The sequence below is a fragment of the Mesoplodon densirostris genome, chromosome 15 (assembly GCF_025265405.1).
Source record: "Mesoplodon densirostris isolate mMesDen1 chromosome 15, mMesDen1 primary haplotype, whole genome shotgun sequence".
Classification (NCBI taxonomy): domain Eukaryota; kingdom Metazoa; phylum Chordata; class Mammalia; order Artiodactyla; family Ziphiidae; genus Mesoplodon; species Mesoplodon densirostris.
Window position 1 is genome coordinate 24,146,344 of NC_082675.1, and position 25,058 is coordinate 24,171,401.

At 60.2% G+C, this 25,058-nt stretch overlaps 2 protein-coding genes across 4 annotated transcripts; one reads left to right on the plus strand and one right to left on the minus strand.

Annotated features, from left to right (window-relative positions):
- The first annotated feature begins 7 nt into the window (after positions 1-7).
- SMTN (smoothelin) lies at positions 8-22,105 on the plus strand. Of its 3 annotated transcripts, XM_060119599.1 has the most exons (21): positions 8-142; positions 1,857-1,987; positions 6,651-6,799; positions 7,173-7,266; positions 7,353-7,431; positions 7,539-7,636; positions 8,547-8,867; positions 8,956-9,028; positions 9,627-9,698; positions 9,779-10,300; positions 10,495-10,667; positions 13,769-13,921; positions 14,008-14,083; positions 15,161-15,325; positions 15,425-15,487; positions 15,694-15,760; positions 16,662-16,835; positions 17,016-17,133; positions 17,814-17,965; positions 18,926-19,089; positions 21,801-21,890. In XM_060119599.1, exons 2-20 carry the CDS (start codon positions 1,871-1,873, stop codon positions 19,068-19,070), a joined length of 2,811 nt encoding a protein of 936 aa, XP_059975582.1. In that variant the 5' UTR covers positions 8-142; positions 1,857-1,870; the 3' UTR covers positions 19,071-19,089; positions 21,801-21,890. The 3 variants fall into 3 exon arrangements, with proteins under 3 accessions (XP_059975582.1, XP_059975580.1, XP_059975581.1); XM_060119597.1 differs by lacking the exon at positions 18,926-19,089 and having other exon boundaries at positions 21,801-22,105; XM_060119598.1 differs by lacking the exon at positions 18,926-19,089 and having other exon boundaries at positions 17,019-17,133; positions 21,801-22,105.
- Positions 22,106-22,275: 170 nt separating this feature from the next.
- Positions 22,276-24,940, minus strand: SELENOM (selenoprotein M). Its single transcript, XM_060119600.1, has 5 exons — positions 24,597-24,940; positions 23,371-23,406; positions 23,138-23,172; positions 22,704-22,782; positions 22,276-22,620 (listed from the first exon to the last, which is right to left on the minus strand). Exons 1-5 carry the CDS (start codon positions 24,714-24,716, stop codon positions 22,462-22,464), a joined length of 429 nt encoding a protein of 142 aa, XP_059975583.1. The 5' UTR covers positions 24,717-24,940; the 3' UTR covers positions 22,276-22,461.
- Between the last annotated feature and the right edge of the window lie 118 nt (positions 24,941-25,058).

Genomic DNA, 25,058 nt, shown 5'->3' on the forward strand with positions numbered 1-25,058 from the left:
GCTTGCAGAATCCCGGGGACGGTTGCTGAGCGGGCTTGGCATCCCGGTCGCGGCGCCTTCCGCCTGACCGCTCCTAGTCCATCTGTTGGATCCCGAACGACCTAAACTGAGCCCGTACCGGACGGGCGGGCCGGACTAAGAGGTGGGTGTGCGGACCTCCGGGAGACAGCAGGACCCCCGACGGGTTCGAGGGTGGAACCCGGATAGGTGGACTCCCAGGGTTCTGGGACTCCTGAACCTGGGAGCCCCCACCCATCCACAGGGGCTCTAACCCATGCGATAAAGTTCTGAGACTTGGGGGAAGGACGCTCACGGACCTCCAGGAGGCTCTACGACCCCCAGGGGTGCTAGTCTGTGGGGGCAGAAACTCTGAGGAAGCTCCTACGTTCCTCTGAGACCCCTCGCAATCTTCGGGGGCCTCACACTGTGTGACAGGGAGCCATGGAACTGAAGTGGAGCAGCGGTGGGAATCCCTGAGGAGAAAGAGACTTCCCTGGGTGTCCTAGATTCTGCATTAGGGACCCCTGTCCCTCAGAAGACATGGGGGAACTCAGAGTGTCCACAGAACCCAAGTCTGGTGATTGCTAAGTGAAGGACCCCAGCAGAGGGCGGCTGGGAGGTTGCTACCTGTCCGAGCCTACAGGGATGGGAAAAGCAAGCAGCGACTTGAACAGGCAGAGTCCGAAGAACCCCCCAGCTGTGTGGACTAGGACCTCCCCCAGACCCATTCACCGGATGGGATGACTCGACAAGTGACTGTTCTGGAGAAGGGGAAGGGATGACTGAGTGATGAATCAACAGGAGCGGGGGCAATCCAGGGGCCATTTCAGTCACCATACATTAACTAAGCACCTACGGTGTGTCACGCTGTGGGTCCTCAAATTTCAGAAAGACATTAGGGCTGCAGGGGGAAGGAAAGAGCTACACTGGGAGGCTGGGCCAGGATTTAGGGGGCCATTTTGATAGGCAGTGATAGAGCAAGAGGGAGTGTCCTGAGCCCCTGAGGGCACTTTGGAAGGGGACTTCAGAAGCTAGAGGTGGCCAAGATTAAATCCATTCCCTGCCCGCTGGGTCTTTGGGATCCTCCTTCCCCCATGACAATCCTCTGGTCCTCTCCAATCCTGTTTGCCTAAGTCCAGAAGCTGGATGGATCAGTTTCTGAAGGCCCTTCCAGCTGGGGAACTGAATTCTAAGTGTGTGAACTGGCAGGAGGAGCCGGGTGCCTGGTCAGGGCAGTTGGCATCAGGGGGAGGGCGGGAAAGGGAGGAGTGGAGAGGGGTGTGTACAGAGGGGTGTGTACAGAGGGCTGTCCTCAAGAATTAGAAGACAGACTGTTACCTCCAATGGCTTAAGTTACCTGGGGGAATGAGAGTGGCAAAGGCAGCAAGGACTTGGATATGGGTTTAGCCCGTAGCCAGAGGTTGAGCTTTTGGGGTGAGTGGGGGCTGGGGAGGCCCTGGGGATGGGTGGGTGGGGCAGGAAGCTATGGAGTGTGGTAGGCACCCCCTGGTGGTGAGCACAGCTTGGGTGGGCCTTGCTGGGCCCTGGCTTCACAATCCAGGTCCCTACCCTCCCTGTTTGATGCTTAGATATGGCAAGGGCCCAGCTTAGGCCACACAGCAAGCTAGCAGTCCAGCTGGCTGGACTGGAACCAGGGACTCCTACTCTTGGTTTGTTGAGTTTTCCAGCACAGTACCCAAGGGCAGAGGGCACCTCCCAGCCAGGAGTCACATCACAGATAAGGATTAGACACCAATGGATAATCATGGGTTAGAGGGGGAAACTGAGGCACAAAGCCCAAGTGCCTGTGGTTTCTAGAGGCCCCAGAAGGCCTGATTCATGTCTGTCCCCTGCAGAATTCCCTGAGCTGATGTCAGCTGCCAAAGGCACTGGGGAACTCACCAGGAGGGGACGGACGGAGCTAGGGGCCAGCAAGATGGCGGACGAAACGTTAGCTGGGCTGGATGAGGGAGCCTTGCGGAAGCTGGTAAGTGGTTCCATTATCCCTACTATGAGGACAGACAAGACAGGCCAGAGAGGCAGGGCCTGTCCAGGATACCTCTCAGCTGACAAGAGGAGGTGATGGGGGAGGGCGCAGGAGAAGGGCTCCGGGGAACAGGGCTAGGCCTGTTCCGCGTGGCTGATGCAGAGGCCCTGGTGGCATGTGCTTGTCCATGCCAGGTGCTGAGGCCTTGTTCCTCCCAGCCCCCGACTGCCACCACCTGTTAAAATAGTAACTGGTGAGGACTCACCCATGTGCAGTCACAGGTGTGGGGAGGCTGGATTTGCCTCTCTCAAGCAACAGCCTGGGCAGTACCCACCCCTGGAGGCTGGCCCAATGATAACAGTAGCAACAATGATTAATAAGCCAGGGCACAGCAGGGAGCAGTCTGGGCGCTAAGCACACCATCCCACAGAATGGTTACGGTAGCTCCAAGAGCCAGGAGGACACTGTGGCTCAGACAGGTGAAGTCACCTGCCCAAGCGCACCCAGCTCGGAAAAGGGTGTGCCAGGATCCAAACAAACCCCAAAAGGGGTCATGGGGGACCAAGAGACCTGGATAAGTCAAGTCCAGAAGAGCCCATAGAGAGAGACAGGCCTTGGGGACCCTTATGAACACTGTGACTTCTAATCTGTCATTTTTCCCACTCTGAGCCTCAGTTTCTTTATCTGTAAAATGGGAGGTGGGGGGAATGTGTGTGAACATAATATCTAGGTCCTACAGTTGACATGGGGATGGAATGAGGCGTGGGCCCAGATCTTGGCATGGAAGAAGGATGGGCCCACTCTATCCCCTTTCCCCAGCTTCTTCTTGAAGCCCGCCCTCCCCCCCAACACACATACCATGCACAGAGAGGATGTGGGGCAATATAGCAGGGCAGGCATGTGCCCACCAGCAAGGGCAGTGTGCCCTGGAACTGGAAGAGGGGCCAGGGCTCCACCCCCCAGCCCCTGACCCTTGTCCAAGGGGTAAATTAAAGATTTACCTTCCCTGGGAGAAGGCAAATGACCCACCCCACCCCCATACCATTCCTCTGGAGGCAGGGGCTGGAGCCAGCTAGCTCAGCCCAGTCACTGGGCAGTGCCCAGCCACTGCCATCATCTACCCAAGGCACTCGGCCTCTGTGTCCTCGGACAGCACCTTAGACTTTGGGTGTCTGCCACCGCCACAGGCGCTATGTGCAGCCTGAGGGAGATGGGTTTCCAAAGGGTCCCATCACGTCAGCTCGACCTCCCATCAGGAAGTCAGAATCCTAATGTGGGTAGTGGAGAGAAAGCCAGGTCTTTGCTCATCCCCTTCTCTAGGGGTCCACTCTGAAGATCAGGGTTCTCCAGCCGCCACCCACCGCCCCATGTGGGTTTGGGTGCTGGAAAAGGGTTTCAGAGAAGCCGGAGCATTGGCTGTAGTCTGCCCCCCCAACCCCGGCCCCCTCCCTGGGAAAGGACTAGCAAGACCCCGCCCCTCGTCTCGGGACCCCGGAGGTCTTTCCCATTTCGGGACCGGGGTCCTCCACCGCCGGGCGCCCGCCATTACTGCGCCCCAGCGCTGCCGAGGGTCCCGCCCCGTGCGCCGGCCTCCTGGCAGGAACTGGGGCGTCCGGAGCCGGGTTCCTCCCCACGGGGCCGGGCCTTATAAGGGAAAGCTGACCCGAGCCCCAGCGTTCGGCCGACTTGAGGACCCAGGGACCCACTCCCAACCTCGGCTCTTGCACATTCCTGCGAACAGGGAGGGGGGCTGTGCGGGATGGGGACACCTGGGGACACGAGCACCACGTGCTCCTTCGCCACAAATTGGGACGCCCTCCGCCTCGGTCCCGGGTTCGAGATCGGGCTCCGACACTCACTAGCTGGGTGACCTGCGGAATCTGCTTAAGTCTGTGAACCTGGGTTTCCTCTCTGTAGCCGGGGATGTTAAAGCAGGCGGAACCTGGGCGGCTTCCTGTCCTGCTGGCTCCTGGCTGGGCGCCTTGCACGGGGCTGCGTGGGAGAGGCGTGGGCGGTACAGGCGGCTGCGGTCGCGGGGTCCGCGGGCCTTCAGCGCCCCCTGGCTAGGCCACGCTTCACTGCCGGCCGGTCCCCCATCGGTCAACTGGAGGCGCTGGGACTGAGCGAATGCCTGGAAAGTCTCCTACGTAGTGCTGGTGGGGAGTCTGAGGCCCAGGAAGACGCGGGGGCCTGTCAGACGCCTCCAGCAGCGAGGGTACAAAGTATCCGGAGGCCCGGCCCCCCGGGAAGAGGAAGCACCCTCTTTCCTCCCAGGAGAATTTCACTGGGTAATTTCGGAAACCCCCCCATCTCCTTCCCTTTCCCCCAGTGGACAATGGCGCTTTGTACTTCCTTCCCTCCCAACAACAGCCCCCTCCACTCAGGATGGTGGGGCCTGAGAGGACGGGGAACGCAGGACACACATCAGGGACACTGTGGGCGGACCTTTGTCTCCAGGCCTAAAGGGAAGGGTCATGCGGGAGAGTGACCAGTGGGATGAGGTTGTCCATTCCACAACCCTGCCCCACCCACTCGGGGGATCAGACAGAGGCTCCCATTTTCCAGAGGGGGACTCCCAGGGGTTGCAGAAGTGACCAAGTTCCCACATCAGGCTTTTTTCAGGGAGGAGAACCCCATCTCTGGAGCCCAGGGGGTTGGGAAGGGACACACAGGAGACAAAGGGCTAGTCATTGCGTCTCTGAGCCTCTTTACCCTCTGCACAGGAGGGGCTGGACCAGCTGTCCCCTCAAGCCCGGAATCTCCTAGTGTACCACGGAGGGCTCTGGGCCTGAGTCAAGGCCAGGACTGAGGGTGGGAAGGTGAGCCTTCTCCACCCCCCCCTCACATGATAGGCCCCCTTAAGCCCCAGGGCATCTCTAGTCCAGGCTGGAAGGGTCCCCAGTATAGTACAAGGATCTTCAAGGTACCCACCATAGCAGACAGACCCCAGCCACAGAGATATCCTCAGCCCAGGGAAGGCCCCAGAGTCATGGAAACCTGGGTTCAAATCCTGGCTCAGGTCACTTGACCATAAGCAAATCACTTCCCCCTGAGCCTCAGTTTCCTCATCTGTCAAATGGGAGTAATAAATTGCCTAGGGTTTCTGTGAAGTTAGGACAAGTAAGGGGCTCAGCACAGGATCCAGCACATGGTTTCTCAGTAAATGTTACAGATGCCTCTGGGTATCTTGTCCTCACTTGCCCTCACTTCTTTCTCTCCCCTCCTGACTGGCTGGAACCGACAATACATTGCTCTGCAAGGGGGGGGGGGCACCCCAAGTCACTGCCCCCATCCTCATCCACTGCCCTAAAGGGAAGCCATTGTCCCGTCTGACAAATGAGATGTTAACCAAGACCAGGGATGTTAAGGATATGATCCTGACCATGCAGCCAGGACTGGATTGGGGCTGGAGCCAGCTGGGGGTCTGGGCTTGAGCCTTCCAGGGGCCCTCCCATATCTCCTCAGGAATGTGAAGACTGAAGGCTCCCTGGAGGGCTCTGTCACTTGTCTCTACCCTCTTCAGACTGGGACAAGTGAGCTCATGGCTAAGCTGGGTCAGCCCACACTCCCTGCTGAAACCATTCCCCCTCCCACCAGGCTCCCCCGTGGAGCAGGAAGGAATGATGGGAAAAGAGGCTAAAAAGGAAGGGAGTAGAGGGTTCCTGGGCCTACCCCTGGATGATTTGGGGGTGGGGGTGGAGGCGGAGGAAATCACTGCCTATACTTGCTCCCACCTGGCGCACACCCACACTGGAGGCTTATCTCTGCCATTATTTTCCTGGGGGCCCTGGGCCTGTCCTCTCTCCCTTGAGCCACAGAGGCTCTGTAGGGGGTAGAGGAGTGAGAGGGGCAACATGATTGGCTGACTGCCCAGAGGAGGTGCCCTTTCCTGGACCTGGTTAGACCAGCCACCCCCAATTTCCCAGGGAGTGACAGGCTAAGAAGCTGGTGGGAGCACCTGTCCCCCATGGACGCCCTCTCTAGGGCCCTGGGTGGACCCTAGTGCAGCTGCCTTATCTGTCTGGGGTGTTGGCCCTCCCACTCTGAGCCCTGGCCCCTTTGCCCCTTCAGTGGTGGCTAGAGCAGGACCAGTGCAGGGAGAACAATAACCCCCAGCCAGGCAGGGAGCTATGACTCCTGAGGGCCTGCCCCTGCCTCAGTTTCCCCATCTGTCCAATGTGGACGAGGCTGCCACCCATCAGCAGGGCTGTGGTACTTTGGGAGTCTCTCGTGCTGACAGCTAGATTCCAGCAGCCCAATCACCCTTCCCTCCCCAGGGACACTGTAAGGGGCCCATAGGATGGCCTCCCTCCTCCTGCCACGACTCCCTGGTTCTTGGGGGTTTGATGAAGGGCTCTGAGAGGCAGGAGTCGAGTCACAGGAATGAGCGCCTGACTTGGCACCTGGCACAGGTGGGTGGTTGCTGGCTGCCCACTCTGTGAATCTTAGTCCACGGTGGGCTGTCCAGAAGCCCTCGCTGCATGATCTGAGTCTCCCCCTGAGACCAAGTTTGGGTGGGCAGGCAGGCACATGACGGGCTTGGGGCAGAGGGAGTGGAGACAGACCACTCATTGTGCCCCAGGCCGAACCGTGGGCGGCCAGTGCCCGCCCTCCGTCCCTGGCAGCCAAAATGACCTGCCCCTCACCACCCCTTGCCCTGCAGCTGGAGGTCACAGCAGATCTGGCAGAGCGGCGGCACATCCGCTCAGCCATCCGGGAGCTGCAGCGGCAGGAGCTGGAGCGCGAGGAGGAGGCCCTGGCATCCAAGCGCTTCCGTGCTGAGCGGCAGGACAACAAGGAGAACTGGCTGCAGTGAGTGGCGAAGGGTTGGACATGCAGGTGGGGCTGAATGTGCCAGGGCTCAGCTCATGTTGTGCAGGCAGGCATGAGCCAGGTGTCTGCTGCCCATCTGGGTGTGCAAATGGCAGCATAGGCACACATTTGGAGTACACAGGGATGTTGGTGGGCACGGACCACGTGCCGGTCATGGTGTCCTGGCCACGCCCATGTGATATTAGCGCTCAGGTCCATGGGCGTGCATGTGCCAGCGTATAGCCAGAGGGTGTGCACAGCTACCTGCCCCTCTGCCAAGGTTCCAGTTACCCTGTCCTGGCCTGTGCCCTCAGCCCACATCCTCCATGACCTGGCCCTGGCAATGGAGGTTATAGTCATGGTGTCCCTGCAGCTCTCAGCAGCGGGAGGCTGAGCAGCAGGCTGCTCTGGCACGGCTGGCAGGACGGCTGGAGTCCATGAGTGATGTGGAGGAGCTGACCACACTGGTGAGGCCTGGGCCAGGGCAGGGGATGGGGGCAGGGCCGGTGAGAACCAGGACTCCACATACCCGTGGCCCACCCCTCACCTACAGCTGCGAGGCGCTGCTGAGTACGAGGAACGCAAGCTGATCCGAGCCGCCATCCGCCGCGTACGGGCCCAGGAGATTGAGGGTACGTGCCCTGCCCTGGCCCCACCCCTGCCCTGCTGCATGCTGCCCCCAGCAACCCCCCACCCTGACCCTCTGCTACTCACCTGACACTTCTCCCTTTCCCTCCAGCCGCCACATTGGCTGGAAGGTTGTGCAGCGGGCGTCCCAACAGTGGCTCAAGAGAGGACAGCAAGGGGCGGGCAGCACACAGGCTGGACCGGTGTGAGGTAAGGGGTGTGGGCAAGGTCCTGTGCCCATGGACGCCAGCAGCACAGAGCGCCTGTGTGTCTTTGCTAGATGGGTACTTAACTGAGGGGGCCCCCAGCTTGTGTTTGGGGGACAGTGGGACTCTGTCAGGCCTCTGCCCACTCTCCCAGGCAACTTCTGGTCACATGTCTCCCCTCCAGAGTTTGTCTCTACCCAGGCCTCCCCCGCAAAGCCAGCTTGTCTACACTGCTCCCAGGTTCCTGACTGTCTCTCATTACCACCCTGTTGACCTCCCAGCTGGCCTCCCTGCTTCCACGCCTACCTTCCACCCCCACACTGGCCATCCAGCCTCCACTCAGCAGACAGAGGGATCTCCCTGAAATGAAAATCAGACCCTGGTACTTGCCCAGCTTAAACCATCCGAGGCTGCCCCTCCCCCTCCGTACAGCCCACATCCTTACCTTGGCTTATCAGGTCCTGCTGTCAGGGGCCAGTGTCGGCTCTGTTCTCCAGGGAGTGTGGGTGAGAGGTCGGGTCGTGCAGGTTCCGTAAGTGGCCAGCAGAGGCCGCTGGGTCCCTGGTCCTGGCAGGACTACCCACTAACCCCGTAATTAACCAGGCAGAGGCCAGGGGTCAGGGGCCTCCACGCTAGAAATTGATTAAGTCTGGGAGCCCCCAGCAGGTCTCCTGCTGTCCCCAACCCCTGCCATTAGGATCTGGTCATCTCTGAACTGCCCTTGAGTAGGCAGTGCCAAGAGGTTGGGAAGTGGGGATCAAAGATGGCCCATGGTGTGCCAGTGACCGTGCTTGTGCAGATGTGCCTGCAGGAAACCGTGTCCAGCCCCTCTGCTTTGCGTGCCCTGCCCTGGGTGCCTGCCAGCCTGGAGAGCCTTGGCCACATCCTGTGGGTCTCCCACGGGTCTCCCGCAGGTGCCGAAGCCAGAGGAACAGGAGCAGCAGGCAGAGGTCCCAGAGCCAACCCCAGCCCCCAATGGCACCAGCCATGACGCGACCACAGTGACACTACTGCTTCGGGCCCCACCTGGGGGCACACCCAGCTCACCTGCCTCAGCCGACAGTTCACCCACCACTACCTCTCCTGAGCCTCCACTGGAGCCTGCCGAGGCCCCGTGCCCTGCCACTGAGGCTCTGGGCGGCCCCAAGCCACCTCCCAGCCCTCCCAGGGCTGCCAGCCCTGAGCCCCAGGAGCCTCCAGCCACCCCCAGCATGGAGGGGCAGGTGGTCAACAAGGTGAGTCTAGATGAGGGGCAGGGATGCCAGGCAGATGAGCTCCCCAGTCTGGGAGTCAGGCCCTGCCCATGCCGTGTCTCCTCTGCAGCTCCTGCCTGGCCCCACAGAGCCCCCTGCTGCCCATGGCCCTACCAAAGGCCCCTCCGACACAAAGAGAGCAGGTAGGGTTCCAGCAGAGATAGCTAGGGGCATCTGCCTCCCTGGGCCTCCCCTTCCCTGCCTGGAAAATGGGTTCTTGTGTCTAGATGGCTCCAGTGCCCTCAGGTCCAGGCAGGCTCTGACACTCCTCCCACTGCTCCTGAGGTGTCCCCGCCCCTGCCCCCCCATTCCCCCCCGCCATGGCCAGAGGCCTCCCTGCAGCCTTGAAAGGCAACAGGCCTCAGGCACATTCTTTTCCCCAATAAGGGAGTGCACCCATCTCCCAGCTGGAGCCGTGGGCAGTGCTGGCCAGGGGGGTGTCCACCATCCCCATCAGCAGGGAGAATCTGGGCACCCTTCCTCCAGCCCAAGCCTAGCCCCAGCCCCCAGGAGTGTCCAAGTTATCCTGGGGTCGGGGAAGGAGGGGCCTGTAAGAGAGACGCTGCTGAGTGGGGAGGCTAGGAGCTGTGGGAGATGCAGGGTGGGCTGGGGAGGTTGAGGTGTAGGAAGGGGTTGGGAGGCTGAGGAGGTGTGGAAGAGAGGACTATGAGAGGTGGACCCCACCATCCACTCTCCTCTCTCTGCTCCCACATGGCCGCCACCGCCTTCCCATGCTGCCAGACCTGGCTGGCCCTCGCCGCTGCCAACGCTCCCTGTCTGTGCTGAGCCCCCGCCAGCCAGTCCAGAACCGAGGTACTGCCAATTCCCACAACCCCGGGCTCTGGGCAGTCCCTGTCCCATCCAACCACTGACAGCCCTCCTGTCCCTTCTAGAGCCCACTCCCCTTGCCAGCGGACCTTCCCCGTTCCAGCGGGCTGGCTCCGTACGGGACCGTGTGCGCAAGTTCACATCTGATTCTCCTATGGCTGCTGGGCTCCAGGAAGGCCCACTCCGGGCAGCCCTAGGTCCCTCGACCCCTGCAAGGCTCCCAGGCTCCTCCCACATCAGCACCACCCCTGCCTTCTCCTCCAGTGGCCCCTCCTCACGGGGCCGCAGTGACACCTCCTCCCAGTTCAACAAGGATCAGCGAGGAACAGCCCGGCCCCTGGCCCAGCTTCAGAGCTGCCCCAGGGAGGAGGGCCCCAGGGGGCGGGGCTTGGCTGTCAGGCCCCTTGAAAACAGAGCAGGGGGGCCCATGGCCCGCTCAGAGGCGCCCAGTGCCCCGCTAGCCGTGGCCGTGGGCACTGCTGAGCCAGGGGCCAGTATGAAGACCACATTCACCATCGAGATCAAGGATGGCCGGGGCAAGGCCTCCACGGGCCGGGTGCTGCTGCCCACAGGCAACCAGAGGGCAGGTAGGCCTCCCCACTGCCTCCCCACTGCTGGGGATGACTGCCTGCAGCCACCCAGCTCTGCACATAGGACAGGTGCTGTGGTCAGGGCTCAGGGTGTCTCCAAAGGGTGCACTGGGAGCAACGGGCGCCATCAACCTGGACTGGCATTACCCTCACCCCACCTGATCCTGACCGTAGTCCTTCTCCCTATCCAGAACTGACGCTGGGGCTGCGGGCGCCCCCCACCCTCCTTAGCACCAGCAGTGGGGGCAAGAGCACCATCACGCATATCAGCAGCCCTGGGAACCTGGCTCGGCTGGGCAGTGTCACTCACGTCACCAGCTTCAGCCATGCCTCCCCTGGTAGCCGAGGAGGCTGCAGCATTAAGGTGAGCCCTTCCTCACCCCACCAGCCTCACCATCAGCCACCTCATGTAGACTGCTTCAGGGTGCAGGGCTCTCAGGGCTCCTCTGCTCTGCTCTTCCCCTACTGCACACATGGGAAACTGAGGCCCACAGAGAGAAGGTGACCACAGTCCACAGACAGTTGATGGCAGAGCTAAGGCCAGACCCTCGCCTATCAGCCACTAGACATGTCAGAAGCTCACTCTGTACTGGCCTTAAGCTTCCCACATGATGATCTCTGGTCCTTACTCCAGAATTGGTCGGTTCATTCCTCGTGAACAGATGGGAAGACTGAGGCTCAGAGAAGGGTAATAAGGGCTTGCCCCCCTCTTCCTGTAGCAGCCCCAGTGGCCCTGCTCCCAGCCTATACTGAACCTCAGCCCCAAGGTGCAGAGCCGCTCATCTGCTCATCCAAGATCAGCCTGGCCCGTTAGGAGATTGGAGATTAGTGATTACCATCTGCGTCAACATCTCGGGGTGGGGGGGTGCTGGGCAGAGGCACTGAGGGGGGACAGGCAAGGGGGTGCCAGTCAGGTGAGGCAGCAGCCTAGCAGGTGCCACGGGAACGGAATCTGCCGCACCCTCCCTTATTCATTCTGGAGCCCGGGATCAGCTGGCTGGGAGCTCAGCCTGGGAAGGGATCCCCAGCGGGCCGCCCAGCTGCCCAGGTAATGGCCTCTGTGCTGTTCCAGGGGCTGAATGGGACTTTGAGGTGAAATGGCTAGAGCCAGCTTTGGGCTTTCTCAAGGGTGACAGGGAGAGGGTGGGGGCAGGAAAGCACCCTTCCCCTCACAGAGCAGGACCTAACTGCTCTCTGCCAAGGGAGCGAGGAGAGCGTGGCCGAGGCCCTTGGGGTGGATGGGAGGTGCCACAGGGAGCGCCAGGTATGACCACCTACTTGCCTCAGTTTCCCCATCCAGAACCAAGGGGAGGCAGATCGTGTGCCTGTAATGCACTTGCTCAGAGTCTGTGGTTGGATCTGAGCACCAGAGGCAGGCAGAGGACATTTATCTCGGGGACAAGGCACTTGCTACTGCAGATTGCTTAAGTCCCGCCTCTCTGTGCCTCTATTGCCCCCATCGGTTCAAGGCTTTCTAAAACAGCATGGCATGAGGGCAGAGGACGCAGGCTCTGGAGTCTGGCAGACTGGGTCCTCACGGCTAATGCACATGGTGGCCCAGACAGGCCCATGCCTTGCTCCCTGCCTCAGTTTCCCCACCTATGGGGCATGGGGCCCCGGCCTCGGCAGTCCTTCAGAACCTGTGCAGGCTTGCTGTACTGCCAGTCTGTGATCTCTGCAGGGCCAGGGCCAGGCCTGGCGGTCCGCCTGCTTGAGCAGGCCACCCCTCCCCCACTGCCCCCTCCAGAGGGAGCCCAGAATAGGTTTCTATTTGGGCTACAGCCCCAGCTGGCAGGTGGCGGGCTGGGAGGCCAGCAGGGGCGGGGCAGGCCCACTGCCCTTGCCTTCGCCCTCAGGCCAGCTGCAAAGACTGACTCTGCCAGACAGAAGCAGCAGCCCCTACCACTGCCCCCTTCGTCACCCCACCATAGAGCCCCCACCATCACCATGCCGGGGGTACCGGGGCCCAGGTCTGAGCTGGACGCAGCCCTCGAGGAGAGATTGGGCCGGGCGTTGGAGGAGCTGCAGGCAGTGGCGGAGGCAGGCCGGGCGGCAGTGACCCAGGCAGCTGAGGCAGCTGCCTCGGCCGTGGAGCCGGTGGCCCGGGCAGCTGAAGAGCTGCGGGCGGAGACGGCAGCACTGAGCCGGCGGCTGGATGCACTGGGCAGGCAGGTGGAGGTGCTGAGCCTGCGGCTGGGGGTCCCACTTGTGCCTGACCTTGAGCCCGAGCTGGAGCCCAGTGAGCTGCTCCTGGCCGCTGCCGACCCTGAGGCCCTCTTCCAGGCGGCCGAGGATGCTGGGACCCCCGTGGCCCACCCGCCTGCCTTCAGCACCCGCCGCCGCTCCTCTGCAAGCCCTGCCCACAGCGGCAGTCTCGTAAGTCCTTATGGGCTGCAGGGAGGCGGGTGGTTTTGAGCCAGGCTCTGCCTCTGCTCAGTGACCCTAGGTGGCCTACCACCTTCTCTGAGCCTCAGTTTACCTATCTGTACAGGGGACTGGGGCACTAGCGCTCCAAGACTGAGGCGAGATGGTGCCAGGCTTCTGGCCCTGAGGCACACGTGGCGGCTGCCTTGGCAGCCCCTGGCCGGGGCCCAGCCTCCAGCCCCACCCCCACTCCCTGCCCCTGCCAGGCCGAGCCTCCCTGAAGCAGCTGCCACCTCGGCTCTCCTTACCCTTACAGCAAACAGAGAGGCCCTGCCAGGAGGGGAGGGGCTCTGATAGTTGGGCTGGGGGCTTGTCTGCAAGGGGCTGGGAAGATGCCCTGAGAGGGGTGGGGGGCTAGGTTGGGGTTGGAGGCCCCTTAGGGGGTGATTCATGCTAGTGGGTGTGGGGAGCAGGGGCGAGCTTCAGAGAGGACTTGGCTCTGGGCAGACCCGGTCAGACACCTGGTCAGGAGCCTATGGGCCCTGGTCCAGCTCACTTGGTGTGTTGAGGGCGGGCATGTGCTTGCTGCCTGGGCACTGGCCCAGGAGGACCCAGGCTTTGGGAGCAGGCAGACAGAGCACAGCCTGCCTGGGAGGGGGCTGGGAATGAAGCAGCAGAAGGAACTCGGATGCAGGAGTTAGGCTAGCTTCAGCTCAGATCCCAGTCTGCATCACACTTATAGAAGGACAGTGGGCAAGTCATGCAGCTACCCTGAGCCTCAGTTTTCCCTTCTGTTAAATAGGGACAGTAAAATACCTAGTGTTCATACAGTGCTCACCACTGAATGGAAATCACCATTATTGCCTCCCTTAATTATATTAAGACAGTTCCGGGTACATGGGAAGCCCTACAACAAGGCTCTCAGTGCCTCTTCTGTGAGCCTGACATCAACATGGTCATCCTTGGGCAGGCCGTCCAGCTGGCTAGTGGTATTTCAAAGGCCGTGCCAGAAGCCCCAGGGCCTGGCCCCCTGTACTTTGGGGCATGGTTGGGTTCATTTACACCCCTGCTTAAAGTCCATGCCCTCTCCCCACCACACAGATGGAGCCAGAACCAGCAGAGCCCCCCTCTGCAGCAGTGGAGGTGGCCAATGGCGCCGAGCAGACCCGCGTGGACAAAGCACCAGAGAGGCGGAGCCCTCTGAGCACCAAGGAGCTGACGACCATTGAGGATGAGAGTGTCCTGGACAAGATGGTATGGCCAGATCTGGTGGACTGGGGGTTGGCAGGGGCCGGGGCCAGCAGGCACCAGATAGGCAATGACGGGGACTCTGTCTGCAGCTGGATCAGACTACGGACTTTGAGGAGCGGAAGCTCATCCGGGCTGCGCTACGTGAGCTCCGACAAAGGAAGAGAGGTAGAGAGCCCAATGCCCCACCCCTAGATCCAGCTGCTCCCCTCACTGGGGTCCATTCGTGGACACTCCAGCTCAGTAACGCCCTCCCCAGCTTCTTCTCTAGACTCAGCTTCTCCTTTTCTAGACCCAGCTCTTCCCTTGCCTCCTTCCCCCAGATCCAGCTGCTCCGTTCCCTAGCTGCTTCTCTCCCGCTTCCTAGACCCAGAACCAGCTTCTCTTCTTCTTCGTAGACCCAGTTACTCTCTCCCCCAGCTACTCCTCTTTGCTTCTCCAAGTTCTGTCAAGTACTCCTTCCCTGAATCCAGATACTCCTTCTCCCAGCTGCTTCTCTCTCCTCAAGGTCCACTGATGACCACCTTAGCCTCTGCTTCCTCCCTGCTTCCCCTTCCCTGAACACAGCTACTTCCTCCCCAGACCCAGCTATTCCTTCTTCCAGATTCTAGATTCATGTGCTTCTCCAGATACTCTCAATTACTCCCTCTATGGATCTAGCTGCTTCCTGCAGGGCCCACGGATGGCCACCCAGCCTCTATGCCCACCCACCTGCTTCTTCTTTAGGCCCAGTTACCCACTTTGTCCGCTTCTCTTCCAACTACCCTTTCCCTGGATCGAATTGCTTCTCAGATACCTACAATCACTCCATCCGTGGATTTAGATATTTCTTCCTCTAGCTGCTCTTCTCCCTGCTAAGACCTATTTGAAGGCCCGCTCAGCTACTGCCCTCACTCAGCTTCTCCTTCCCTGGCCTCTGCTGCTTCCTCCTTAGATGGAGATACTCCCTCTGGACTCAGCTATTCATTCCCACAGAAACTCCCTTCTTGGATCCAAATACTTTCCCTTTGAGTTCAGCTATTCCATGTCCCCTTGTTTCTGAGTGCACCACACCCCGCCATTCCCTCCCAAGTTATAGCTACCCCCTCACCCCCAGCTACTTCTAGAGAGGGCCGTTGTCCCCTGTGTCTTCAGTATTGCTAACAAGTTGCCCTCCATCCCATCTGTGTGCCCTGTGTGCCCGTGCATATGTGCTTTGTGGGCGATGGTGGCCTTCTGGGCATGCGTGGGGCATTCCCCGCCCAGACCAGCGGGACAAGGAACGGGAACGGCGGCTGCAAGAGACACGGGCCCGGCCAGGGGAGGGCCGTGGCAACACGGCCACCATGACCACCACGCGACACAGCCAACAGACAGCTGACGGCTCAGCCGTCAGCACTGTCACCAAGACCGAGCGGCTCGTCCACTCCAGTAAGGGGCCGAGCAGGGCTCAGGGCTCAGGGTGGGAACATATCTACCTTGCTGGGCCCTGTGCCCCTCACACCCTTCCTCTCATCCCTGCCCCCGCAGATGATGGCAGACGGACGGCCCACACCACCACGATGGAGTCGAGTTTTGTGAGGCGCTCAGAGAGTAAGGCCGCCCGGCGTCTTCTCATGCCTGCCTGCCAGCCCACCTTCCTCAAACTCTCTCTCCGAACTTCCGTCTGTGTGTCTCTCTGTCCAGCCATCACTTTCTCTTCTCTGCCTGTGGCTACCTCCATCCCTCTACCAGCCTCCCGCCCCATCTCCCACATCCAGCCCAGGACCTCACCCTGCTCCCCTTCCCCTTTCTTGCAGATGGTGGTGGCCGCACCATGATGCAAACTAAGACCTTTTCCTCTTCGTCATCCAAGAAGATGGGCAGGTGAGCACAGGTACCCACTCCCAGACCACGGAGGAGTCAGTGTCTCAGGGGACCTCACTGCACACCCATTCTACAAGAGGGGACACAGCCAGGGAGGGGCAGAGTGGGAGTCAAACCACTTCTGCTTGCCTTGCCATCTCACCTAATTCTCAACCGCACCATGGGGGAGGCCAGAGATTTGCTCGGGGTCTTAGAGAAGCCTCCCCACCACACTGAGCTGCTGGTGGCACTGCCATTTCCCAGTGTCTGCAGACCATGTCCCATGTCACAGAGCATCTTTACATCTTAGCCCCATGAAGGTGGGATACACCCTATGTTATAGAGCATTTTGGGGCAGGTAGGATCAGAATTCAGGCTGGGAACCAGAGGGGTCCAGGAACTCTGAGTCAGAGACTTATGTTCAAGTACTTGCACTGCCCCTCATGCTCTCTGAAATCTAAGGCCAAAGGCCTCTGTTTCCTCATCTTCAGTGGAAGTGGTAAGAGTCCCTCCATACTCTTGTGAAGTTTAAAATGACACATAGAAAAGGTTCAACAGACACTAGCTATTATTATTATTACCATTACTGTTATCACATTGGTTGTCATTATTAGTTGATAGGGCCCAGAATCTAAGCTCACCTGTAACCTGACGATACAATGAGCCTTCGCAGAAAACTCCCCAGGGTCCAAGTCTGTTGAAAAGAGCTTGGCTCCCATTTTCTTGTCGTTTGAGCCTCAGTCTGCTCTTCTGTAAAATGGGTATGATAAGAGCACCTCCCTTGCTGGCCGGCGTTGCCGGTGGTGAAGATACCACAAGAGTGTAGGGTCTGGAGTGTGACAAGGCCCCTCCCTTCACTCGTGGGGATCGAGGCTCAGGAGCGGCCCTCCCCGGCCCTAACAGTGGCATACCCACCCCTTAGTATCTTCGACCGAGAGGATGAGGCCAGCCCGCGGCCCGGCAGTCTAGCGGCGCTGGAGAAACTCCAGGCGGAGAAGAAGAAAGAGCTGATGAAGGCGCAGAGCCTGCCCAAGACCTCGGCCTCCCAGGCGCGCAAGGCCATGATTGAGAAGCTGGAGAAGGAAGGCACTGCGTGGTGAGCAGCAGTGGGTGGGGCGGGGCCTTGGCTGTGGTGGGCGGGGCCAGAGACGAGAAGGGAGCGGCTGGAGCTGTGGGGGGCGGGGCCTGAAGGTAAAGAAGGCGGGGCGGGGGCCTACTCGGTGGGCCAATGGAAGAGGCGCCCCTTGTAACCCCGCTCCCGACACCGCCCCCGCAGCAGCTCTGGCGGACCCCGCGCAGCTGTGCAGCGCTCCACCAGCTTTGGTGTCCCCAGTGCCAACAGCATCAAGCAGATGTTGCTGGACTGGTGCCGAGCCAAGACGCGTGGCTACGAGGTGAGCTCTGTGAGACCAGGTGGCCAGGCGAGGGCCTCCTCACCCTCACAAGGCCCCAACTGCAGCTGTACCCTTCACAGCCACCATGTCTGGCAGGGAAGATGGGAATTCCTCTTCTGGAATGAAACAGGCTCAAAGAGGACACATAACATGCCCTAGATTCCAGGATAAGTGATTAAGTGGCAGGGCCTAATGAGGGCCCTTGGATGGTGGGCACGGTTCAGGGCCAGACCCCACCCTTAGAGTCCCCACCTCATTGCTCTGTCGGAGGCACTGGGTAAATTTCTGTACATGAGGGAAGGAGTGATGAGGGCATGACCATGGCCTTAGCTGGGTGGTGCTGGGCCTCTTGGTCACTCTGTCCCCCTAAGCAACAGACATGGGAGTTAACAAACTGAGTTGGAGGAGGCTACCTACTGTGCAACCTTGAGCAAGCTACAGGGCCTCTCTGAGCTCAGTTGCCCTAGATCTGGATTACCAAAACACTGGGGGGTGAGGACTTCCCCAGTCGTCCAGTGGTTAAGACTCCATACTTCCTCTGCAGGGGGCATGGGTTTGATCCCTGATTGGGGAAGTTCTGCATGCATGCCTCATGGTGTGGTTAAAAAACAAAACAAAACAAACAAAACACTGGAAGGTGGAGGACATAGGGAGCTGACCAGTCTTCCCACTACCCGTAGCATGTGGACATCCAGAACTTCTCCTCGAGTTGGAGTGACGGGATGGCCTTCTGTGCCCTGGTGCACAACTTCTTCCCTGAAGCCTTCGATTATGGGCAGCTCAGCCCGCAGAACCGGCGCCAGAACTTCGAGGTGGCCTTCTCATCTGCTGAGTAAGTGTGGGTCCCAGCCCTGCTGGTGTCAGCTGGGCGTCTGGGGCTGGGCATCTGGGCCGGGCCCAGCTGCCCCGAGGCCCCCTGGAGCTGGTCAGCTGCACTGTCATTCAGCGGCTGAGACCCCCTTCCCCAGAAAGCCCCCATCCTCTTCCACCCCACCCACCTGTTGCTGAGCGTGCCAGGTGCCCGCCGGAACGAAGGAGCCAGAGGCCCGCCTACCAGCCTGGGCCAAGGCCCATCAGGTGGCCCTGTCCATATCCCCTCCATCCTCCCTCTGTCCCCTTCTCCTTCTATCTCTCCCTTTCTCTGTCCTGCTCTCCTCCCACTATCACCAGAGCTTCCTGCTCCCACGGGATCCCGGCTGGAGATTCCAAAAGGAGGATCCTGGCCCGGGCACCGTGCCCGCCCAGCCTATATAGGTGTTGCCAGAGGCTTATATAGGACATCAGCAAGCCCTCCACTTTGGAATCGTTGCCCCATCTGCTCACCTCACCCTCAGCACCCTCCTCCGTCTGTCTTTCTCTATCTTTCTCTTTCTGGTTTCCCCCCCGATATCTTCCTCTTTCTCCTCCCTCCACCTCCTCTCACGCCTCCCTCACCCCCCCCTCCCTGGGGCACAGCCCTCCTCTCCAACCTCAGCGCCAACGCCATCGCCCCCACCCCTTGTTCCCTCCCGCTTGCCCCGAGAGTTCTCTGCACCTGTGACTGATCTGGCCCCCCACCCCTGTCTGCATTGCACACCATTAGTGATGGGTAGTGAGCGGCACGTCCACAATGGGGAGGGGGCATGCGGGGGGCTGGCAGACTGCAGCACTGAGAACGTAACTGAACTCATGTCTCTGTGTGTTTATGTGTGTGTCTCTCTGTTCTCCTCCCCTCTCTCTTCTCTGCCTCTTCCCCTGCTGCCCCGCTCGGGCCCCGCCCCCCTGCCCCTTCCCGGCCCCCTACCCTCCCCAGGACCCATGCGGACTGCCCGCAGCTCCTGGACACAGAGGACATGGTGCGGCTTCGAGAGCCTGACTGGAAGTGCGTGTACACGTACATCCAGGAGTTCTACCGCTGTCTGGTCCAGAAGGGGCTGGTAAAAACCAAAAAGTCCTAACCCCTGCTGGGGTCCCACGGTGAGGAATGCCGCCTTACTCCCCTGTCCCATTACGCTGCCCCGCTGGAATCTGCTCAGTGGGGCACAAAGAAAAGCCAGGGAAATGGCGGGAGTGGGGGTGGGGAAGCAGGGGGACCCTGAGAAGAGCCAGAAGGAGCCAGGCACGGCCTTATCTTCTGTTCAGGACCTCACAGGCAAGACTATTCTCCTCAATGGGCAGTGATGAGCCAGGTGGGCAGGACTGAGATGGAGGAAGCCCAGGAGGCCATGGGATCCCCGGGGAGACACCCGACCCAGCTGGCAGGTCCAGGACAGCTCTCAAAAAAGTGCAAACTAAGCTGGCATCTGAATGACAAGTTCAGGCTAAAGGAGGGAGAGGGAGTCCCGGGCAGAGGGATCAGCCAGTGCACAGGGGTGGGGTCGAGGGAGGTGGAGGGCATGGCACACCCAGGAAGGGAAGGAAGTTTATTTAGTCTGGATGTGAGGGGGAGGAAGGGGTCACAGTCAGGAGTCTGAACTTCCTTCTGAGGACAACAAGAGTTATAAAAGGTTTTCAAACAGAGAAGGGATGTATGTGGTCTAGTAGCATTGAAGAACAATCCTTGAGTGAGGCCTGGATGAGGGATGGGGAGGGAGGGGACGGACTAGACAGCTAGAGAAGCTTAAGCAGAGGGATGGGCTTTTTGATGGACCCACTGGGGAGGGAGAAGGAGGGTCAGGGAAGCCTCCCAGGCCTCCAGTTTGTGCACTGGGAAGTTGGGGGTGCCATGCTCCAAGTTGAGGAGCTCAGGAGCGAGGCCAGTTTAACAGGAAGTTATTTCTGGTGGGGGTCCTGGATCCCCAAGCCAGCTGTGGCACTTCCTGTCTGGTCATCTCACCTCAGGGCCACAGTAGAGAATTCAGATCCTGAGCTAACTGCCCATTACAGACCAGGAGCTCAGAGGAGAGAGGTGGGCTCAGAGCATGCCAGGGGTTGTTAGGTCAGAGCTAGGGCCAAAAACTGGAACTCCAGACTCCCCACCTTGTGGCTGTCTTCCTTGCGCCATCACTTTTCCCACCCATTTTGTAGGGAGAAGAAAAGACCAAGGCCCAGAGGGAGAAGGGGGATTGCCTAAAGTAATGTGAATCAGGGACAGAGCTAGCAGTGCACTCAGATGCCCCTTGGGGCCTGCAGCCATTGTGGGGGGCAGCCCACATGTGCACACATATACTCAGAGAAGCTGTGCAGGTGAGGGAAAGATGGGCATGGTGCTGTCTCCAGGTCATATATGGACTTAGGAGCTGCTGCCCAGCAGGCCAGCCTGGAGGGAGAGGGGCCCAGTCCGGCCCTGTTCCAGTTGGAAAGTGTGACTCAGCCGTGCTGTTGCTCGAATTGCCTGGTGTTTGGCCTGTCACTGGGGCAGCTGGAGCCCTGAGCCGTGAGCCCCGGTGTAAACAATGGCTTTATAAGGTCTCCAGGGAAGACACCAGAGATGGGAGGGAGCTCCACTTTGGGAGAGGCCAGGATCCCTGGGGAGATAGCCACAGCTGGAAGAAGCTGCAGAGAGAGGCCGCCTCTTCACCGTAGTACAGCTGAAACAAGCTGGGGCAGAGACGACCTCAAGGGCACATAGCACCTCAACAAGAGAGTCAGAAACCTCTCACTCATCCTAGGTGCTTCCAAGGACTCAAATGAAGCAAAGAATGACTATACTATTGCAGAAAAATGGGGAAACTGAGTCACGGGGCAGGGTTTTCTCTAGCTTCCACAGCTGGCCAGTAGAGCCTTGACAGAAACAGGTCTCCTGCTTCCCAGGCTTCTTCCCCAAAGGAGTCCTGGTGAGCTGAGAGTAGGCCCCAGCCCTTACATTGTTTGACCTTGAAGGTCTGACCTTGAAGGCACAAGATGGGAGGTAGTCCTGGGCCCTTGGGTGTCTTGGGAACAGGAGCAATTCCTGCCCTCATGCCTTCCCTGCCAAAGGAAACTCACTTAACAACATTGACAGTGCTAACTATATGCCAGGCATGGCACATGGGAGGGAGCAAGTCCTGCCCCTGAATGTGATGTAGTTGGTCCAGTCTGTATTGATTGGGACACTCATCTGCTTCCCCTGCTCTACCCAAGTGGGTAATAAGGGTTAGAGAACTGTCTCTCAGACATACACACACACCTCCCTGGCCACCATCTCACACAGCAGGGATGTCCGTTGAGGCAGATGGGGGTTCTCAGGCTGCTCTACAGGAGGTACCAAGCCATGGAGCTGGCAGATAATCCTGGGCCCAGAGGGTCACTGGAGTGGGTCCTGGGTGCAGGGAAAGATTTGAGGCCCCTTGGGTACAACGGCCCAACTGAGAGGCTTGTGCCAGCTGGAGTGTGCCTTTGAGGGTGAGAAGGAGGCGGCCCTCCAGAGAGAAGTGGGCGGGGTCTGGAGTGAGGCCCTCCCCAGGGCTAGGGGTTGAGACCCCAACCCTGCACTGGGTCTGCTGCGCCTGGGCGCTGGGATGGGGCAAGGATCTCCTCCTTCACCTCCACATGCCTTGGCCTTGCTCCCCACAGAGGTGCCTCCAGGCTTGGGTGGCTGGGGCCTGGGGCTTCTGCCTTCCTAGAAGGCTTTTCCCCCATTCAGTCAATCAGGAGTCGAGTTTATGGAAGACCAGCGGGCTGCGGCGTTGTAAAGACCTCTGGGTAGAGGGTCGCCGCAAGAGTCGGGGCCGGCACTGACAACCACCCCCGTGCCCCCCTCCCCGCAGGATGCTGGTGGACTGCGTACCCCTCGTGGAGGTGGAGGACATGATGATCATGGGCAAGAAGCCAGACCCCAAGTGCGTTTTCACCTACGTGCAGTCGCTCTACAACCACCTGCGGCGCCACGAGCTGCGCCTGCGCGGCAAGAATGTCTAGCTTCCCCGCCGCCCGCAAGGCCGCAGCGGCAAGCTGCCCCCACCATCCAGGCACCGTCCCCTCCCTGTGCGCCTGCCCACAGCTGCCCTGTCTGTCGCGACACCTTCCCACGCATACACACGCAGCGTTTTGATAAATTATTGGGTTTCAACGACCCTGATTCCTCTCTCCCTCCCTTGGGGGGCTGAATGGAGGGCAGCTGGGCAAGGTGTGCCCATGTCCCCACTCTGGCAGCCAAGCAGCTGGGGACGCGGGGTCTCCCATGGGTATTCGGGGAGCTCTTATTCCTCACCCGCCCGCAGCAAAGAAGGAGTCGAGTCTCGCTGAAGGCGGAAGGGGATTTAGTGGAGCTGGGAAGGGAAGAAAGAGGGTTAGGAGGGACCCCCCCCAACTCCATCCCTGCTGGCTCGGGGACTGGGCGTCGGCCCTCAGCGAGGGTGGTGCTCCCGGGCCGCTGAGCGCTTCATTCTGTCCCCAGGGCTCAGGCAGGGTGGTGCCGCGCCCCTAGACCTACAGGTCAGCGCGGTCAGGAGCGCCTTCGGCGGGCCTAGCGGGCGCCCGCAGGTAGTCTGGGGGCACAGCCTCGTCGGGCGACGCCTTGCGGTAGAAGCCGAGCTCCTGCACCAGCGCGTTGATCTCCTCGCGGGTCATGTCGCTGAGTGGGATTCGCTGAAGCAGAAGAGGGGCGGGGTCAGCGCGCCGGACCCCGCCTCTCGCCCCTCCTCCCCCCTGTCAACCTCCCCAGGCCTCACCTCCAGTTCCTCAAAGCGTTGGCCCAACAGCACAAGCTCCGGGTCGGCCCCCGGGAGGTGTTTCATTACCAGGTTGTGGCTGGAGATGGTGTTAAGGTGGGTAGTGGTGGGCGGAGGCAGGTGGGGTTTCCCGGGGACTTGTCGATGTGAACACTACCTCGTCTGCCCAAGCAGGGCAGGGATACCCATTTACACGTGAGGAAATTAGGGTTCGAAGTAAGGGGGCCTCCTCTCTGTGCCGGTGTCTGTGGCAGTCATCACTAGTCAATTTCTCTTGCCAATCCAAGACCACCTCAGAATCCGCTGGGCAGCCACTATCAATCAATCCCATTTGTCAGTTGAAGACCGTTGGTCATCCCTATCTGTGAAGTTAAGTGGAAGGAGATTCTTGCAGATACCCTCCCCTTTCTCCCTCCCCCAGAACAGGAGGATACTAGAGTGGGATGTCCTGGGTGACGAAGGCCTTCACCTGGGGAGGAACCAGAGCATCAGACCCCAACCATCTTCAGGTACCAACAGGAAACTGAAGCCCAGTGAGGTCACACAGCAAGTCATGTGCAGGCTCCTGATTCCCAGCCCAGGGAACCTCCCCCACCCGGTCATTGGGACCATGTTGCCCAAGAGGCTCAGGGGGGACAAAACTGGGGATCCCTTCCTTCAAACTCACCTCCTTCAGGCGATTAAGCTGTCATCCCCCACATGTCTGGAGGGGAACAAAATGGCATAGGTCAGGAGTAACACATCTACCCTCACCCTCATTCCCCAGCTGGGCATTGGATCGAGCTGTGAATTACTCCCTGGAACAGCAGTTCCTAAGATGTGGAAATGGAGGCCCCTTGTGGGTAGAAGGAGGAACTCTGTACAGATGGGGAAGCCGAGGCCCACCCACACCAGAGGAAAAGAGGAGCAAGACCAGAAACCCAAAGGGCACTTACCAGCCTTGGGGCTCTTGCCTGCACAACTTACTGACTGTTGACCCACGCCCAATGCCCAAGAGAAATGATCACCCTACCCCCTCAGGCCATAGAGACCTGGACCTGGTCTTTGGCCCCTAGAACCTCAGGGTGGAGGCAGACCAGAAGGAAACAGCTCAGAACTTCCCTGAGAGGCCCTATTAGAGACACCTACCATCTGGTCCCTACCTCATCCGGTGCAGAGCTGGCTCTCCCTGCCACCTGCAGCCTAGCCCTACAGACCATCTGGTTGCTTCCCCAACAAAGGAGGCTGGGAGGGCCCCTCCCTGTACTCCCTGAAGGGGAGTCCAGACCCCAGCATTACCCATTCTAGTCCTCCCTCCTCCCCGCCCCCGCCCCCCACCCAACTTTTTTCAGGCAGAAAACTAAGGCCCAGAGAGGGTCTGTGATGATCCAAGTCACACAGGGACTTTGGTGGGGCATTTCATGGCAGGGGAGGGTGGGGGGATTGTTGCGGAGTAAGAGTTGGTAAGGCAGTTCCCAGCCAGGTGGCAGGGAGGCTCCCAGAAAGTCTTCTGTCCCCCAGGCAAAGGGAGTGAGACCAACCGGAACTGGGGTGTGGAGGAATTCCAGGAAAAAGAGAAGTGATGGGGGGATGGGAGGTTGGGCTCCAGAGGACAGATTTGGGAAAGTCATAGGCCAGAAGAAGGGGACAGGGCCAACGTGTCTGGGGCCCGATGTCCGGCCGGATGGGGAACTGGGGAGGGGTTCAGATTTCCAGGCCTCAAGATGGGTTGTCTCGGGCTTCCACGGTGGGTGCTGGGGCGTTCTGGGGCTGAGGAGTGGAAGGGACAGTCCTGGTGCCGAGGGGGACATGGGAGTCAGGAGGGTCCTGGGTCAGAACGGGCGGTGATTCCAAAGCCAAGGGGCCACGGGGTTAGGGGTCGGTGGTTCCTAGCCTGGGGGCCGCCGCACTCACCTCTACCCGGCCTCGGGCCAGGCCGTGTAGACGGTTCCAGTCGGGCCGGAAGGTGGAGGTGGCGGCCGCGACTGCCGCGAGGAGCAGCAGCAGGGGCGGCGAAAGCAGCAGGAGGCGCATTGAAACCCGGCCGAAGATGATCCGCAAGCTAGAGGTGAACCGTCCGGCCACTGCGCCACGTCTGGGCCCGCGAGCTGGCCAGGTCCCTGCTTGAGGTCCCACCCCGCTAGGGACCACGCCCCCAGCTTTCGGTCTCCGCCCAGGGCCTGCGTAGGGGCCGCCCGCGGTCTCCCGGCGGGGTTTGGGCTCCTCTCCGGCCCTCAGCCCTTTACTTTCCCAGCCCCGAGAGTGTCCACCCTCCCTCTGCTGACCGAGAGCATGGACGCTCCGACAGGATGCGGCCAGGCAGTGCCCCCTCATGCCGGCAGGGGGCGCGGGCGGGAGGCGGACGGACACGCGAGT